We start from the raw sequence: 19,053 nt of genomic DNA on the forward strand, positions 1-19,053 counted from the left end.
TTTACAGAAAATGAACTTTAAAAAGTTAGAATTTCACTGGACAGTTACTTTAAAATAAGCTCCTTAACAGGGATACCCTTGAATAGATTCATACATTTAAGCTGCTGAACATCCAGAATAGTAAGCATATGATTCAGATATACTAATCGGGATAAAAAGAAATAACAATACTGTTATAAATAGTTTATTCCTTTTTTTCTCCAGATGTTTTTATTCTTTTTTTCTTTCTTTTTTTTGATAATAAAAGGGTCAGGACAAAGTAACACCTTTTTGTATCTAAGGGGATGCATGGATACAAGATTAAGGTACAACTAGCCATATTATTCCACCTTCTTTCACTGATTGCAAGGCATTTGTTTTACTGAGGGGAACAACGGGGGGGGGGGGGGGGGAATACTGTGGACCACTGACTGAAACCCTGCAAAAACCTGTAACAGTGCAAAAGTCTAGTACAATATGTTGCTCTATTAATAGTAGCTTTAAATAAGTACTTTAACTATCAAGTCAGTGCTTGGGCAGAATGGTAGATTTCAAAGCAGTAGCAGAGTAAGCATTGTCAACTTCAAGTAAGGCAAAGAATACCTCCCATAGGCCCCGCCTCCAAGAACAAAAAAACTAAAATAAAAAAAGTGTACATTTGGCAGGTTTTCAGTGATGTAATAAAATGTAAACAAAAAAATAACATCTAGATTAAGGTGTTCCTGGGTTAGCTAGTGTACATTTTGCGATGAAGAAAAGTCTCCTTCTGACACCTAGGGAAAGTATTATTTCTAAAACAAGGCGAGATAAAACAGAATGTGCGATGGGGTGGTGAAAAGAGGGAAGCCTTAATGTCAAAAGTACAAGAAAAGGCAGCTTACATCACTACCCGCTGAAGATTCCTGCCCAAGAGACTGAAGATTTTTTGGTCTGGCCCGTGGTATGCCACAGGTCAGGTGTTACAATTTTTTTTGGCATGCTTAAAAGAAATTATGCATATCTAAATATGCTCATATATATATATATATATATATATATATATATATATATATATATATATATATATATATATAGTGTACCAGTCAAAAGTTTGGAGACACCTACTCATTCCCGGGTTTTTCTTTATTTTTACTATTTTCTACATTGTAGAATAATAGTGAAGACATCAAAACTATGAAATAACACCTATGGAATCATGTATTAACCAAAAAAGTGTTAAACTAATCAAAATATATTTTACATTCTTCAAAGTAGCCACCATTTGCCTTGATGACAGCTTTGCACACTCTTGGCATTCTCTCAACCAGCTTCACCTGGAATGCTTTTCCAAAAGTCTTGAAGGAGTTCCCACATATGCTTAGCACTTGTTGGCTGCTTTTCATTCACTCTGCGGTCCAACTCTTCCCAAACCATCTCAATTGGGTTGAGGTCAGGTGATTGTGGAGGCCAGGTCATCTGATGCAGCACTCCATCACTCTCCTTATTGGTCAAATAGCCCTTACATAGCCTGGAGGTGTGTTGAGTCATTGTCCTGTTGAAAAACAAATGATAGTCCCACTAAGCGCAAACCAGATGGGATGGCGTATCGCTGCAGAATGCTGTGGTAGCCATTCTGGTTAAATGTGCCTTGAATTCTAAATAAATCACTGACCTTGTCACCAGCAAAGCACCCCACACCATCTCACCTCCTCCTCCATGCTTCACGGTGGGAACCACACATGCGGAGATCATCCGTTCACCTACTCTGCGTCTCACAAAGACACGGCAGTTGGAACTAAAAATCTCAAATTTGGACTCATCAGACCAAAGGACAGATTTCCACCAGTTTAATGTACATTGCTCGTGTTTCTTGGCCCAAGCAGGTCTCTTCTTCTTATTGGAGTCCTTTAGAAGTGGTTTCTTTGCAGCACTTCGACCATGAAAGCCTGATTCACACAGCCTCCTCTGAACATTTGATGTTGAGATGTGTCTGTTACTTGAACTCTGTGAAGCATTTATTTGTGCTGCAATTTCTGAGGCTGGTAACTCTAATGAACTTCTCCTCTGCAGCAGAGGTAACTCTGGGTCTTCCTTTCCTGTGGCAGTCCTCATGAGAGACAGTTTCATCATAGCGCTTGATGGTTTTTGCGACTACACTTGAAGAAACTTTCAAAGTTCTTGAAATGTTCCGTATTGACTGACCTTCATGTCTTGAAGTAATGATGGACTGTCATTTCTCTTTGCTTATTTGAGCTGTTCTTGCCCTAATATTGACTTGATCTTTTACCAAATAGGGCCATATTCTGTATACCACCCCTACCTTGTCACAACACAACTGATTTGCTCAAACGCATAAAGGAAAGAAATTCCACAAATTAACGAGGCACACCTATTAATTGAAATGCATTCCAGGTGACTACCTCATGAAGCTGGTTGAGAGAATGTCAAGAGTGTGCAAAGCTGTCAAGGCAAAGGGTGGCTACTTTTTTTGGTTACTACATGATTCCATATGTGTTACTTCATAGTTTTGATGTCTTCACTATTATTCTACAATGTAGAAAATAGTAAAAATGGAAGAATAACTCGGGAATGAGTAGGTGTCCAAACTTTTCACTGGTACACACATATATATCTGAAGCAAGCACAATACTTTCTGTAAAATCTGTAGCTGCACTATTCTCATTCCTCAACGAAATGAAACCTGTTTGTAAAAAGGAAAAGAACTGAAAAACCCCCCAGAAAAGTAAAAGAACCCCAGCCAGCTATGGACTGCAGAAGACTACAGAAGTATGCACGTGGCCGTGAACGTTAACAGTTCTCACACACAGAAGTAGTGTATGCCACTGAAGTTACTTGCACCATATGATTGGAACATATTCTTGGCTCTGTTGTTATTATTGGATCTTAAGTATGCAGTTTGTAAGCACCTTTTGTTGGATATACAAAAGCATTTCCACAGAAACAGAGTGATGCGGAGTTAAGATTTTTCACTTTAAAATGTCAAAAATCAATGATTGCAAAGTTAAACAAACCATACAACTCTATGCACAAGGACTAATTTTAACAATTTCCACAGAAGATTTTACAAAAACACATTTACTTGAAGAACAGTGCAGATGCAAATTTAGTAACAGAATGATGATTTGTGCAGTTGGTGCAATCATTCTGTTACCAAACTTTACATCTGGACTGTCCTTCAAGTAAATGTGTTTTTGTAAAATCTTCTGTGGAAATTGTTAAAATTAGTCCTTGTGCATAGAGTTGTATGGTTTGCAAAACATTTGACTCTCAGCATCACTCTGTTTCTGTGGTATTGCCCTCAAGTGATCCGGATCTCATAGGACCAAGTACGATAAGGCTGCAAACAAGTCAGTCAAAGAGCCAAAGATCTGATTTCACAAGAGAAAGATACCTAGTTCACATATTATCCACTCCTGGGTTGATCAAAACCTGCATTAACACCCCTGGATCGGTTCAGAGACAAAGCATTACATTCAATACCTCTGCTCCCATGGTCTCTTACCAAGCATAAGCCTATGGGCCTTACTGAACACTCATCAATAATAGGTCACCATCACCAACACTCCAGGCACATACTAAGATGACAAAAGTGCAGTTTGTCAAAAAACTAAACTTTCTAGAGACTGAGGAGAAACCAACACAGAAACACTAATGCAGGGTTTGATACATGTTCTAGTACGGCATGTTAAAAAGGTACACATTTGGAAGAGATCACCTCTCTATAAGCACATGACACACTGAAGTAGTCACCAATTCAAAACATGAACCATCAAGTCAGTCAGCACCCTATACTATTGTCTTCTGTGATGATCACCAAAACTGTGTCCGGTTACCATTAAAATGAAGGGAAACGCCATGTACTGTATCATAAAAACACAAGGTCATTCTAAATGGCTTGCCAAAAGACTGAAATCATACCTGCAGATACCATGAGAATAAAGGATGTAATCTTTGACCTCCTGGCTAAATACAATCCGATCTTAAATGACTTTAGAAATCTTTTTGTTGTTGTTGAAAAACATTGTATACAATTTATTAAACAAGATGGACAATGATTCCAATAACATGCACACTGTTTGTCGTTTAACTATAGTGTTAACGTTATTGCAACACTGGCTTCCCTGCAGTTTTGTGTTATATTATTTATCTTAACATAAAAACATCAACAATACATGGGATACTGCTTTTCTGCATACCTTGAACAGAAATGGTAGAAGGAATGGACATTGATTAGATGTCATGTAGCTTAATAATATTGATAATAACAATAATCAAAATTCAACTGGAGAAATTCTAACATGCAGTTTATACTGCACAAACTCATGTGAGACAGCCTGCAAAAAGCACAAGAAGCATTCACAGTAGGTAGGATGAATGGGATGGTAGGGGCGTGGTGGAGGACAATGGATGAAGGGGGAGAAAGTGACAGAAGCACTGGCCTTGGTTTCCACAGGAGATGGAGCAGCCAAATGTAGATCTCCAATAAGCCTCTCCCATACCAGATCTCACATCTCCTGATCGTGGAAATCTTCTTCTCTAGTCTTTGACAAAAAAAGGTATATTACATTACAGCTACTGAACCTTTTTCCACTCAACAACGGTGTCAATACTTTTCAGATGAAAGAGTGGGGGCGGGGCAAAAAAGTAAAAAAGTAAAATAAAATTGGTCAGCATTATTGTTCTTAAATTGGTGGCATTTTCCATGACGCAAATGTCTTGCTGCCATAGGTTGGTGGGGGAAAAGGTACTTGCTTTTCAGTTTATATTCAAGTTCTCATTTTTTCCCTCTGAAAGTAGTAATTTTTTTTCCTTCTTCATTTATTTTTTCTTCCCATAGAAATCTCTCACACTTTCGTTATTTGTGTGTGTTGCTCCTCGTCGAACGGTTCATTCTCCGGGTCAGAGTCTGTGGTGTCAGAGTATCGGTAATGGTCAGGCTCGTTGTCACTAACGTCTGGCGTTACCGAGGTGGAAGTGCTGGCCTCAGAGTTGAAGGGGTCCTCCACAGTCTTGGTAAAGTACAGCTTCACCTGGAGTACCAGAGAAAACACAACATCATTATCCATATACTGAAACATGGCAACAGATCTACAGGACCAGTCAAAAGTTTGGACACACCTACTCATTCAAGGGTTTTTCTTTATTTTTACTATTTTCTACATAGTAGAATAATAGTGAAGACATCAAAACTATGAAATAACACATATGGAATCATGTAGTAACCAAAAAAAAGTGTTAAACAAATCAAAATATATTTTATATTTGAGATTCTTCAAATAGCCACCCTTTGCCTTGATGACAGCTTTGCACACTCTTGGCATTCTCTCAACCAGCTTCACCTGGAATGCTTTTCCAACAGTCTTGAAGGAGTTCCCACATATGCTTAGCACTTGTTGGCTGCTTTTCCTTCACTCTGCTGTCCGACTCATCCCAAACCATCTCAATTGGGTTGAAGTCGGGGGATGGTGGAGGCCAGGTCATCTGATGCAGCACTCAAATCACTCTCCTTCTTGATAAAATAGCCCTTACACAGCCTGGAGGTGTGTTCGGTCATTGTCCTGTTGAAAAACAAATAATAGTCCCACTAAGCCCAAACCAGATGGGATGGCGTATCGCTGCAGAATGCTGTGGTAGCCTTGAATTCTAAATAAATCACAGACAGTGTCACCAGCAAAGCACCCCCACATTATAACACCTCCTCCTCCATGCTTTACGGGGGGAACCACACATGCGGAGATCATCCGTTCACCCACACCACGTCTCACAAAGACTGGAACAAAAAATCTCCAATTTGGACTCCAGACCAAAGGACAAATTTCCACCGGTCTAATGTCCATTGCTCATGTTTCTTGGCCCAAGCAGGTCTCTTCTTCTTATTGGTGTCCTTTAGTAGTGGTTTCTTTGTAGCAATTCAACCATAAAGGCCTGATTTACACAGTCCCCTCTGAACAGTTGATGTTGAGATGTGTCTGTGACTTGAACTCTGTGAAGCATTTATTTGCGCTGCAATCTGAGGCTGGTAACTCTAATGAACTTATCCACTGCAGCAGAGGTAACTCTGGGTCTTCCTTTCCTGTGGCAGTCCTCATGAGAGCCAGTTTAATCATAGCGCTTGATGGTTTTTCCGACTACACTTGAAGAAACTTTCAAAGTTCTTGAAATGTTCCGTATTGACTGACCTTCATGTCTTAAAGTAATGATGGACTGTCGTTTCTCTTCGCTTATTTGAGCTGTTCTTGCCATAATATGGACTTGGTCTTTTACCAAATAGGGCCATCTTCTGTATACCCCCCCTACCTTGTCACAACACAACTGATTGGCTCAAACACATTAAGAAGGAAAGAAATTCCACAAATTAACTTTTAAGAAGGCACACCTGTTAATTGAAATGCATTCCAGGTGACTACCTCATGAAGCTGGTTGAGAGAATGTCAAGAGTGTGCAAAGCTGTCATCAAGGCAAAGGGTGGCTATTTGAAGAATCTCAAATATAAAATATATTTTGATTTGTTTAACACTTTTTTTTGGTTACTACATGATTCCATATGTGTTATTTAATAGTTTTGATGTCTTCACTATTATTCTACAATGTAAAAAATCCTTGAATGAGTAGGTGTGTCCAAACTTTTGACTGGTAGTGTATACCAAGCGGAAACAACATTTTAATCTAATTAAAATGTTTTGCTCTCATGAATTGCAGCAAAAGTTCATGAGAGCAATTATCTTGGCACAAACAGTCACATTCTTTCCCAAATATTAATCAAAAGGATATCCCCCCCCCCCCAATGAAATTAAGTCTCAATCACCTGACTGACCTTGAAGTTGGGGGAGAAGTATCTGTTTGCTTTATCCTTGTTGGCCTTGTCCAGGTCGTTCTTCGTCAGTGAGAGGATCAGGCAATCCTTGTCGTTGTCTCCCGTTCCTCCTGTGGTTTGGATTCCTTCCTGCTCCTTCGGTAACGTCCCGTTCTCCACTTTCTCCTCCGGTCCAGGGATGAAGAAGGTGTTCACCCAGAAGTGAAACATCTTGTCCTGATGGAAAAATACATGGGGGATGGAAGGGTGAATAAAGGCAAGACATGACTCCAAAAAGCAGTTACATCATCTCAACCACAACACAAATGCAGACTATACTCCAATCAAAAATCACAACTCATGTGTTTTTCAGTTAAATCCTGCCATCCCTCAAAGTGAATCGGAATAGGCTGCTACAACACCTCATTTAATATGCATATAAATCAATCATACAATCAAGAACCATACCTTCTTCATCATTTTGTTCTGTTTGTGGAAGAACTCCACCTTGATGTCTCCACACACAGGCAGCGGCTGGGGGAACTCGAAGAACACGTACTTCTCCTCCCGCCGTGTGTTCACCGGGTTGGACGTGTGGATCTTTACCTTGAGCTGGTACACAACAAACTGAGGATCTGTGGGGGAGCACAACAAGTTAACACCAGTCCCTCTCTTGGTGGGTGGAGTTGGTGGGTGGAGAGACCACATCACAGCAACTACAACCGGGTACCTATTATTTACATCTAGGCAAATGATGAAAGGAGGACAGCAGAAAAAGGGACAGAATTACATAGTACCACTGCCAGGAATATTAAATATAGAAAAGATTGTTACAGTAACATGCGATAAGGGCCCTACTCTGAGAAGAGTCGACCAAAACCAAGCTTGTTTAAGGGAGCACTTCTAGCCTAGAATCAGTCCACTGAGTTGTGGGGGATGCAGAGTTGATTGTTACCATATTAAGTTCCAACTACTCCAACAACACTGACTTCTAAATCTACAACAACCTCCTAGTCAACATGTAAACATGGAATGAAAGCTGATTATCATTACCCCAGTGCCAATTCCCTTTTCTGAAACCATGTGGAATCTGCTCACTCTTGTTTTTAACGGAAGTGTCCCCTTAGAGAGAGAAAAAAAAGGAGATTAACACAGAGTTCTGCTGCCCTGCCTGGGCTTGGGAGGGAGGGGGTGGGTGGGTTATCATCAGGGCTATGTACAAACATACTGTATACATGCTTACAACCACCCATAAACCGATCCTAACTCACCATCTCAACATGCGAACAGCAACTTCCTGTTGTCAAGTTATTAGGAACTTAACCAGTATAATAATTACGTAACATCCCTTAAATCAATCATAATATTCATATTAATGCATCTCCTAACATATAGGCCTAAATAAGCATCAGCAAAAAAATATATAAGAAACGGACAGAAAACACAATCTTTACATTGCTGCTACTCACTAAGATTTTATAAGGGAAAGGGGCGGGGGCATGGGCGTTGATTAAATTAAAACCACTTCAATATTTTGTGTGTTGTGCCATTGGAACTGACCACATAGGCTGAGGGGGGCTCATGTCATGCTGTGGGTGTGTGTTCAGAATAGGGCCAGGAATTGACATTAAAGTCTGAAAGGCACTGGCCAATCAAGCAAGTCAGGAGTATGTTTTGGTTGCCCAGAAGATTATGACCACTTGCCCGAAAATGTCAATGAATTACTTACAGGCAGAAGTGCCATATATTGCCTGCCTATCACCTACACATAGTGGGGAGGAATCAGAAAGATTATAACTGGAATTCTTTCTATTTTGGTTGTTATCAGAGCAGGCTCAACTTGCCAGAATGCCATAAATTGTCTGTCTTTCACTTAAACAATGGGGAGGAACCAGAAAGATCCGTTTTAGGCTACTGGAATTATTTGCTGTTTAGTCATTTTTTATTTTTGAAAAATATCACCTGCCCAATGGGGCAACATCAGAGCAGGCTCAACTTGAGCGACTGCTCAGTTCACTTGCCCCAGGCAATAGGTAATCCCTGTAGGGCCCGCTAAAGGGACAGGTGAAGTGTCCGAAAAATGTGGATAAAGGAAGTGAAGAGGTGAAACGCCAGACACAGCTGACAAGAGCAGCCACTGACGACAGAATCACACAAAGGGGGTTGTTATATCATAGCTCCGTAGTTGTCTTCTGGCTATCCAGCAAGGTATAAACCCCCTTATCTCTGATGATGCATGCATCCAAGTCAAATGACCAGTGAGCCAAGCAAATAATAGCAGTGAAAATACACCATGCTGTTTTGACTAGCATAACAATAATTGCAAAACGTTCCACTGTGGTTAATGTCAGCGTTGCATGGAGAAAAGGGCAAAAAACATGCAACATGGAGAAGCAAAGCTGTACAGAGCAAAGCAGCAGACAGGGGCAGGACAATCAACTGAAGATCATATTGTGAAAGTGTGGGAAAGCCAGTAGCACACAAGCCCAAGGTAAGACAGCATACAGGAATGAAACAGGATTGAGACCAATGACAAGGAGAAAGCACTTACTACACGTTCCGCCACTGAACATGGGCACCGTCTCGAACACTATCTTGTGGAACAGCAGAGCCACTGGTTTGTACTCCAACTGGTTCTTGAGAAGGTGGCTGTAGTAATAGACATACCGCCTCTGACTGGGGATCGTCACTCCCTGTGGAATGCCAAAGAGAAACACTTAGTGAAACTGAAGATTTTCACTGTCAGTAAAGAGGATCTTTTCCATTTGAAAGATCAAATCATGACGACAAGCCTTTATATGATCCTCAAAAATGTTAAAGCTAGGAAGGGAAGCCTCGACTCCTGCAACTATTCATAATGTAGCCTACAATTAAAATTAAGATTAGAGATACTAGCAACACCCATGATGAATAGGTCTATGGTGTTGACATTATTATCATTTTATCCTTTTAACCCTTATCTTACCATCAAGGTAAGTTGAAAATGGGGATGATCAGTTTCCATGACAGTAGGCGGGCCAGATTGGAACAATAAAATGTACGGCCAGATTGGAACAATAAAATGTACCTTCTTATCTCTGGTCCTGACTTCGCCGTAGAAGTCGAGAGCTTCTTGTGCTTTAGGGAACTTGCCCCGGTGTAACAGGTAAGCACAGATCATGACACCCGTACGTCCCTTTCCAGCTTTACAGTGAATCGCCGCCACATGATTGTCGTCTTCACTTAACCACAGGTCAAGATCTTCGCAGAACGGTTTGATCAGCTCCAGCTGGGGTGGATTGTGATCTTCAAACGGATATTGTGCAACTGGAGAGAGAGGGAGAGAGGTTCCGGGCTGAGTTAGTTATTGTCACACGTGGGTTTTTAGTGAAAGATTCATTCATTCAATGACTGCCTGAATGACAGTGATAATGGTTTCCCTGTGATGTAATATCTAACCTCTGCAATTGAATTTGGCTGCGTCATAATGTCGCTCAGCGCACCTATAAAAAGGGACAAACAAAATACGTTGTTATAATACTGGAATACAAACAGAAGCCTTCTTTCTTTTGTACAAATCGGTCTGTCATTTTTCCACCAGAGATGTGTTTCCATCAAATTGAATTGTTGTGGATAAAAGGCTGTGCATGATGACATAGTGCACGTAAAAATAACTTGCGGTGAAATTCCCACGTACTGAATAAAAAATACAAGTTAAATGGGTTTCCATCGTATTTTCAACAGTACTGATGGTTGTCACAAAAAAAGTTGTTGTTATATTGCGAATTTGCCCACTCTGGTCTTGGCACGTGCACTCTAGCCAACAGCTTGCAGATACAGTGCGGGTATAGCACACAAGATGAGATTATTATAGACAAAATAGCTAGATTTTTATTTGTCAAACAGCAGCCAAGCATCGATCATCATGTCACCAGAATAAGACTTCGATATTTATTGGAAAGGAGCATCAAGCTCATCAACGTGCACTTTCACCACCCTGTGAAGTTCATCGTAACTTATTTAATCTGTAGCATAATAAACTGCATGCTTTCCCGAGTTGTAGTGGGAGGACCACACAATATATCATCGCATGACTCCAAGTTTACGTCGATATGATGGTTATTATATCAATATGTGCATAAAAGCATTTCCTCCGCCATTTCTCACATAATTAATTTTACCGACACAAAAAGATCCCACCTTGTCTAGCGTATTTTGTTTTGTTGACATTTGGAAAGTTTACCGATACATTTTCCATTTCCATCAGGCTTGTCGTGCCATTTTTTATCCAACATATACTTTACTACTCCCATAAAAAGGTTGGATAGAAAGCTGGTTAATGAGAAACCTGTGGTCTTCAGTATCTTTGTAACGCAGTGAGTCATTCAGTTAAAGCCAGTCTACTCAGTAACGACTTTATACTGAGTGAGGAAGACATTGTCGTAAATTCCCTTTCCAGGGTAAAACTATGCCAAAGGTTACCATGATATGATTGTTCTACCCCTTCATCACAATGCTTAGGCCTATCCATCAAGAACCACTGATGACTAAAGGCAAATAAGTGGCTACTGTTGCTACTGCGGTTTGCATTCTCAAAAACATGAGGACTTTTTCTTCCTCCAGGCCTATACTCTACAGACATTTTCTGCACGCATCAGACATAACTTTGCAGCACAGCAACCGCCGCTGACCATACTGCATATGCACAAGCAAAATAGTCAGATAGCAGGGTACTCACAGATTATATATCTTGTAATGATTTTTGTGTTTAGAGTCCAGAAACCTGAGGAGAGAGAGAAGAGGAGAATTACTTTTCCATCCGGAACACATTTTTCGCAGATTCTGGTCCGATCTAAACCTTTCAACACTAACTAACTGCCCTCTAAATCACTAGCTTATGCAGAGTGTAATGACAGCATGTCATAGGGGCAGACTGACAGGCTCTCAGACAAGCTAAATAATAGTGTTACAACATTGACTATCCAGGGTTCTACATTAACATTTTCCACTGGTGACACCAACCTTTTCCACTGGTGACACCAACCTTTTCCACTGGTGACACCAACCTTTTCCACTGGTGACACCAAACTTTTCAGTTGGTGGCACCAGCCCATGATTTGGTCGCACCAATTGTTTTAAATAATTGATAATGGCCTGTGTCCCATAATGTGCCTCCATTCCATACAGAACCAGGCTAATAATCACTAGCCATCTTTTAAATTAGCATGCCCTTGTGTTCTTATATTGATTTGGATAGATTTACTGTAACAGCAAAGAAAAGAGACTTAAAATAAAGTGCAAAATGAATTTATTGCAGATTTCAAAGTGCCATGTGTTATTTCCTGCGAAATCCTCTAGAGGGCAGAATTTGACAAAACTATACTTAATAACGACTGCAAAAATCAAATAAAGCGTGTAGGACTGACTAAATTGGATGTGAAGCAAAAGTGCTTTAAACACATCAGACCATTGATAGCTTGGAAGATTTTGGAATTTAGATTTTTTTTGTTTAGTTATCCTTTAAAATCAGGTGAGCACCAGCCAGACAGTAGTGTTTGGCTAGCAGTATTTCTTAGAGCACATGTGATGGAGTTTTTAAAACAAATGGCTACATAAATGGCTACTGGATTTATGCAAATAATCATGATTCTGCCTGGTAGGCATAAAGGCTACTTTGTAGTTACATTTTAATTGCCTTTCCATCTATCCGAAAACGGTTAGGCCATCATTAGCATCGCTAACAGCTACATAAAGTGGCCGATATATAGGTCCAACGTGCACCACACACAGCAGGACTGGACATTCAGGTACATTTGCCAGTGGCACACCAGCCAGTGCCAACTGAAAGCTACTGGCCCAAATGAAAAAAATACTGGCCTGGGTCAAGACCTGACAGGAAAGCGAATGATGCGTGCATAATTTCAATAGCAGGTGATTTTATCTTTCATTTGCGGGCTGAGCAAATTGCCTATACATGGTTCATACAGACATTGGCAAGTCAAATTCAAGGACTTTTCCAAGCACTTAATTGTAATGTTCAAGGACCTATATTTTATAATGAACTGTTGTAATAGCCTATAGAAAAAAGCTCCCTCCAAAATGTATGCAAAAGTAGTATGCATTACCACTAAGAATAATGCATTTTAATAGGCCTATCCAATGGCATTATGCATTGACATTACTTTTACATTCTAAAATATGTCAGAATAATGTGGACATTGCCTGACTAAAGACAGCATGCTCCCGACACAAACACACTAATTATATCTGTCCATGTGGTAGCTAGTCAGTCGCGCCCTTTTGAGATGTTTAAGAGTTATTGTGAGGTTACTGTATCATGTTTTAAAATGAGAAAGCGACAAGAAATCTGGGTTTCCTTTGTAATGGAATGCTTTGTATGGAAAACCAAGTTGAAGCCAACATTCGATGTGTTGCTCATAATAACTGCACATGTTTTTACCGCAATAGACTAGTGCAACACCCTTCAATTGAAACGGCGGGAAACAAACGAAAGCGCCTACAACTCTCAGAAAAACTGATCAGAAATGAACTCACAGAATAATTATATTGTAGCAGTAGAACAAATATTCAACCATGATTTTGAACTTTTTAAATACCTGGTTTGCATACCCATTATTGCCTTAGCATTTACTGGTAGATATCATAACTTGGAACATCTTTCCTACCACTCCCGCTGTTGGTTTTCGCTCCACGCAACAACCAGCTGTTGGAGGGCTGAGTGCTCTCTCTGCTTGACAGATAATCTATAGGCTGCGTGTGCGCAGCGAGCGTGTGATAAATAAACCGACATAACGAACAGCTTCGGGAATCCATCTGTTTTCTTAGCATTTATAGCCTAGATTAAAAATAGCATTATTACAATATTTTTCTCACTGGGCCAAGCATCCACTGACGGGGACGATAGACTGGCCCGTAGGGTTTCCAAAACCTCCCGTATGTTGAGCCCTGACACACACAGACAGGGGCATTCCCGTGCTGTTGTTGGTTTATTTTTGGTCAATTGCACATTACTGTTTGAATAAATCATGATAAAAATGGTAATTGTGAACCAAAGACTAACGTGACCAGGAAAAGAAAAGAAAAAAAAAAGAAAAATCACTGGCACCCTTGCGACCAACAAATAATATGTGTCGCAGGCCTCCCTCCCGAGTGGCACATCAGTCTAAGGCACTGCATCGCAGTGTTGCAGCGTCACTACAGCCTGGGGTTCGTTCCCAGGCTGTATCACAACCGGCCGTGACCGGGAGTCCCATAGGGCGGCGCACAATTGGCCCAGCGTCGTCCGGGTTAGGGGAGGGTTTGGCCGGGGGGGGGGGGGGGGGCGTTGTGGCTTTACTTGGCTCGTCGCGATCTAGCGACTCCTTGTGGCGGGCCGGGGCGCCTGCAGGCTGACTTCGGTCGTCAGTTAAACAGTGTTTCCTCCGACACATTGGTGCAGCTTGCTTCCGGGTTAAGCGAGCGGGTGTTAACCTCTAAAGAAGCGCGGCTTGGCGGGTCATGTTTCGGAGGATGCATGACTACCTTCGCCTCTCCCAAGCCCGTTGGGGAGTTGCAGCGATGAGACAAGATCTTCATCACGAAATTCGGGAGAAAAAAGGAGGTAAATTAACAAAACCAAAAAATATTAAATAATAATTAATGTGTCGCACAGCCAAGTCAAACGGTCGCAGATGCGACTGTTTTGGTTGCAGTTTTGAACCCTGCTATCAGTAGGGCATGTTGGTCGCTCAGGTTGGTTCACACATCTAAAAACTACAGCTTCTGAGAAATGATGAAGGATGCTTTTTCTGTTCACATTTCCAAAAGCCTGCAACTTTCTGTGTCTACAGCCTGCGTAAATCGAAGGAAATTGTTTGGACAATACAACAAGCAGGGTTAGGTTAAGTTCACAGGTGGCTTGCAGGTCACCCCTTTGGTTTCAGTTGACAAACCAGGCAAGCCTCTGAAGCTGGGATGACAGCATGCATTTCAAACATCCTATTCTCACCACTGTCGCCCATATAATGATAATCAGTGAGAAACAAGACGAGACCAAAGATAGGCCTAGTTTACCAAGGGTTGTGCAAATTAGGTTTAAGAATGGTTTGGTTAAGGTAGTTCGTACATGTTAACTACCTGCTGTTTTCATTTACATGTAGCCCATTTCATTCCTTTACATTCTAAGAAACCCTTCATTATTTTGACAGGGACATCAACATGCACATTTAGGTTTTTTAAGTCCTTACCGTACTACGTCATCGATGTTGTTTCTGTAGACACCCTCAAGTCTTTCAGCAGGAAAGCCCATGGCAATTATGTTTGGATAAATATCTGAACGCAGGAGTCAAAGAAACCAGGAGGTTGGCTGCTGAAAGGTCTGAGACTAATGGGAAGAATCACACCTAGGCCAGTATTAATCACCAACATACACATACAATTATGATTGTCTAGCAATCGTCATTCAATTCACATATCTCGACAATCGTCGCATAAACAAACAACTCCTTGATTTGCCCAAACATAGATGGCTTACACCATACTGTACATGCATTACTTATCATGCCAGACCAATCACGACAGAGCTGTATGGAGAACAGGATAGAGCATGTGTAATATGGAGCAGATGGTGCTCTCTCTACGAGACCCAGTGACGGACATTAACCTACCAGGCCCCACAAGGGCACCAAATAAATCACATTGTTCCACAGCCAACTGCCCCCGCCCTTCCCATCATCTCTTCGAAAGAAAGACCATTACATCACTTAGATATATGTATAATATAAAAGCTTACGTTAGTCTAATTTCCTCATGCCACTTGGGAAATATATCCATGCACAAAATAATTGAATTCTTCATACAATAAATGACCTATTTTGTCAAACAATTAAATCAGAAATAGGCTACTACTATATGAAATAAATATAAAACATTCTCTAAATTATTATTCTGTTACTGTTCATTTACTGAGACGCGGTCCGTCTCGTCACACACTCATCTCCTCCGATAGCGTACTTTACATTTGAACTGGCATAAAATCACAATGACGTCATGCTCAAAAAGTACCCGACACTACTGCAATGACAAATGCAATGTCAGCATGAGCAGAGCCTCACATGTAACTGTTCCTATCAAATACATAGTCAATGGACTGAATGGGATCAATTCAATTGTTCCAGAACATAGGTAGTCTCTATAGGCCTACTGCCATTTTCCAGCGACACCATTTAGGAAATTAACTTAGCATTTTCGTATTCTTAAATAGCACAGACATAGGCCTATAAAAAAGATTTGAAAACCTAACATATCATTACAAAAACCTCCTCTAGTCCCATGAAGACGAGGAGTCTCAAATGGCAGTTAAGGCCTAAAGGCTAATCTTTAAACCTCTGCTACTAGTGTGGTGGAAAGGCATTGCTGTTGATGTGAAATCTCATCACAATTTTAAGGCCAATTCCTAGAACTGGAATCATTACATAACAACCATAGCTACAATGCCTGGAACAATAGCTATCTCACATCAAAATATGTTTGATAAAACAAGGTGATTTAGCTATAATCCCATGTTTCACTCATACAATATCATTTCAAAATTACTTAGTTAGGCAAACCCTAACCCAGTGGTTCCCAAATTTGGGGTTGGGAAAATGTAAATGAGGTCCCCTTAGAAAATCTGTACTCTTATCAAACAAATTAATAACATTTTCCCTCTTCAAATAGGTATAGAATACAACCTTTTAGTGTCAACTAATGGCGTTTTACAATATGTTGGGCCAGCCTACAGCAACAAAGATTTTGTGAATATGAACACAGGGTGTTTACTAGGGAATATAATGTTTCCCCTGTATTTTCTTGTGTCAATTTGCAGTCAAGTGCAGAAAAGGTTTGGGAACCCCTGCCCTAACCATATTCCAGTTCTGCTTTTTGCACAGAGCTTTCTGAGATCACTGAACCAAGGGGCCACACACACAACAAATAGGCTTTGACCATTTCAAGTGCAAGACAAGACATGACAACTTAACATACCAATATTGTACTACAGTAGTACGCTGCACTTCCTCCCTCCAATCACGCTCATAACCTTTACCTAGCTTTTATTTGTGCATTCTACATGCACCTACACTTTCACCATTTGATTGCATACCTTGCAAGGTTAGGTGACCCATTTCAGACAAATCTAACTTCTGAACATTTGTCTTTTAGAGAATGTTCTTCTCTGGTCATTTGTAACTAAACACTTTATCCCTAAGATTGCTCAAATCAATACAAACAAGCTGACCTCATTAAGACATCAAGACAAGCAAACCAACTGTCTACTGATTACGTACATTCTAGCACCATGAAATTGGTACATCCCACTAATGAGCAAGTACTATTACCATTTCGCCTCACTCTGATAATGATTCCATGCTTTTGGTCTTTGTGTGGCTAGCAGCAGCACTGATTGTGAATATAACGTTAATCCATTAGCTATAGTTTGCTAGATCATTTTGTAGGCCAGAGAACCTCAAGAATGCGTCGCAAAAGGTTGATCTCTTTGTTCCCCATCCAAGATTTAGCTAGCTATATTAGCCAACTAACCAGTTAAAATGTACAGTTGACAACCAAATAATTAAAGACTAAACATTATCAACATCAATTAACTAGACAACGTTAGCTACCACGGCATTAGCTAGCCTAGCTACGTTATCCTTATGTTATGATGCTGAATCTCTCATTCAATCATGATGATGTGCAAACTACTAGCTAGCTAACGTTATGCAAGTTTTGGGATATATTTAGCTAGCTAGCTATCAAGACCGCATTTAATTTAACAGGACAGACACCTTTATCAAATAGCAATGAGTAGGTTAGTGTCATTAGCTGCCTAGCTAGCAGGTTAGTTATTCTTTCACATATAGTTAACTAGCCTAACTAAAGAGATATATATATACATATACACACACATATACATACATACACATTTTTTTAGAAGTAATGTTCACCGACTACTAGTACAGACTTACTAGCTAATATTAGCTAACGTTAGCTAGCTAGCTAATCATCTTTTGGAGAAAGGTTAAGTTAGCAATCTAGGTATTCATGTGTTAGCTACAGTAGCTAGCTAACTAGCAATGTAATACAGAGAAAGATTAACATACATAAAAGTTACTGTAGTTAGCTAATATTAACGTTACAGACATTGAACAAAAAGGATACAAGTCAAGTCCAAGTCAAACCCATCTTCCTGGTATCTCCTTTTGTTTCGGCTGACAATTTCCTTTATGATTGCAGCCATATCTGTGGCAGGAGTCTATACCGTTTTTAAATTAAGAGAAAGTATCGTTGCCTTTGTATGAAATGTTGCCAATATTTTTCTCCCTCGCAATCCCGTTGGTGTCAAACGTTGACAGCTAGCTAGCTAAGCTAGCCGTGCTAGCTAGCTAGAATAGTTTCTGCTGCCGATAGGTCATAAAGGAGGGCCTCACTCCGTTCCACCACAGGCCCGGCTTCCCAGGTCCCGCAATTTTACACAAAATCCCCCAGATGAATAGGTGATTAATTATCCAGCCCTCGGAGCGTTGTATTTCAAGAGAGTACCAAGTATCTGATTTCGCCAAAGGCGCCGTGATTATGCCAGACAAGCGGAGAGAAATCTCCCCGCCGTTCCTTTCCCAGAAAAGTGACTGACACACTCGATCTCAGCACACACGTAGGTAGATATGGCTAGCGCATAGCATGTCAATTCTCAAACAAAAAAAAAAGCAGTCACCCGACCAAAAAAATTGAGGGAAAATTGACAGCCTCCACCTTAAAGACTACAAATCTGTTCGATTTTTATTTATTTTATCTTATAACACGCCTGCCGTTCTTCCCTGAAACGTCCCTTTCCCTACTGTACTGACTCGTTTCTCCCAGCCCCAGGCTGCACTCGCGAACTTCCATCATGGCTTCCGTAAATTCCGTTCCAATTGAGAAGGCTATGATTGGACAGAACGTTATGCCGCAGTGTAAAATAGTTATTCAAAGACGTCTATCCGGCGAAACGCCGCTAGGACAACACGTAAAATAGTGCAGAATAAATTGACAAAGCTATCATTAAATGTCTCTTTCATTGAATAAAAAAATAAAAAATGTAATTTAATTTATAATAAATTGTTTTAATCTGCGTTGGAAGGACATGGGCACTGAACAGCGACCTATCTTCTCTTATCACGTGTTTCTGTAATTGTGGAAGTTTCCTATATTTAATTTAGGAATCATGACATTGATATGTATATAATCAAATCAGAGACTTTGCGTTGTGTAACTCTATACTCGATGTG

At 40.4% G+C, this 19,053-nt stretch overlaps 1 protein-coding gene across 4 annotated transcripts; it reads right to left on the reverse strand.

The window, feature by feature from the left end:
* Positions 1 to 3,202: 3,202 nt before the first annotated feature.
* LOC311101149 (phosphatidylinositol 3,4,5-trisphosphate 3-phosphatase and dual-specificity protein phosphatase PTEN-like) lies at positions 3,203 to 18,687 on the reverse strand. Of its 4 annotated transcripts, none has more exons than XM_084142224.1 (10): positions 17,948 to 18,687; positions 14,998 to 15,082; positions 11,490 to 11,534; positions 10,211 to 10,254; positions 9,840 to 10,078; positions 9,324 to 9,465; positions 7,826 to 7,894; positions 7,241 to 7,407; positions 6,794 to 7,009; positions 3,203 to 5,009 (listed from the first exon to the last, which is right to left on the reverse strand). In XM_084142224.1, the coding sequence occupies exons 1-10, from the start codon at positions 18,024 to 18,026 to the stop codon at positions 4,824 to 4,826; spliced, it is 1,272 nt and encodes a 423-aa protein (XP_083998350.1). In that variant the 5' UTR covers positions 18,027 to 18,687; the 3' UTR covers positions 3,203 to 4,823. The 4 variants fall into 4 exon arrangements, with proteins under 4 accessions (XP_083998350.1, XP_083998349.1, XP_083998352.1 ...); XM_084142223.1 differs by having other exon boundaries at positions 6,785 to 7,009; XM_084142226.1 differs by lacking the exon at positions 7,826 to 7,894.
* Between the last annotated feature and the right edge of the window lie 366 nt (positions 18,688 to 19,053).

Source organism: Coregonus lavaretus, assembly GCF_964263955.1.
Source record: "Coregonus lavaretus genome assembly, chromosome: 25".
Taxonomy (NCBI): Eukaryota; Metazoa; Chordata; class Actinopteri; order Salmoniformes; family Salmonidae; genus Coregonus; species Coregonus lavaretus.

What these genes read in the sequence shown, in the direction of transcription:
- LOC311101149 (XM_084142223.1), bottom strand. Translation starts at nt 18,026, where the DNA reads ATGGCTGCAATCATAAAGGAAATTGTCAGCCGAAACAAAAGGAGATAC. An exon ending in TCAGGACCAGAGATAAGAAG is followed by an intron (nt 9,466 to 9,839) that starts GTACATTTTATT and finishes GGCATTCCACAG; the next exon opens with GGAGTGACGATCCCCAGTCA. An exon ending in AAAAGGGAATTGGCACTGGG is followed by an intron (nt 7,408 to 7,825) that starts GTAATGATAATC and finishes GCTCCCCCACAG; the next exon opens with ATCCTCAGTTTGTTGTGTAC.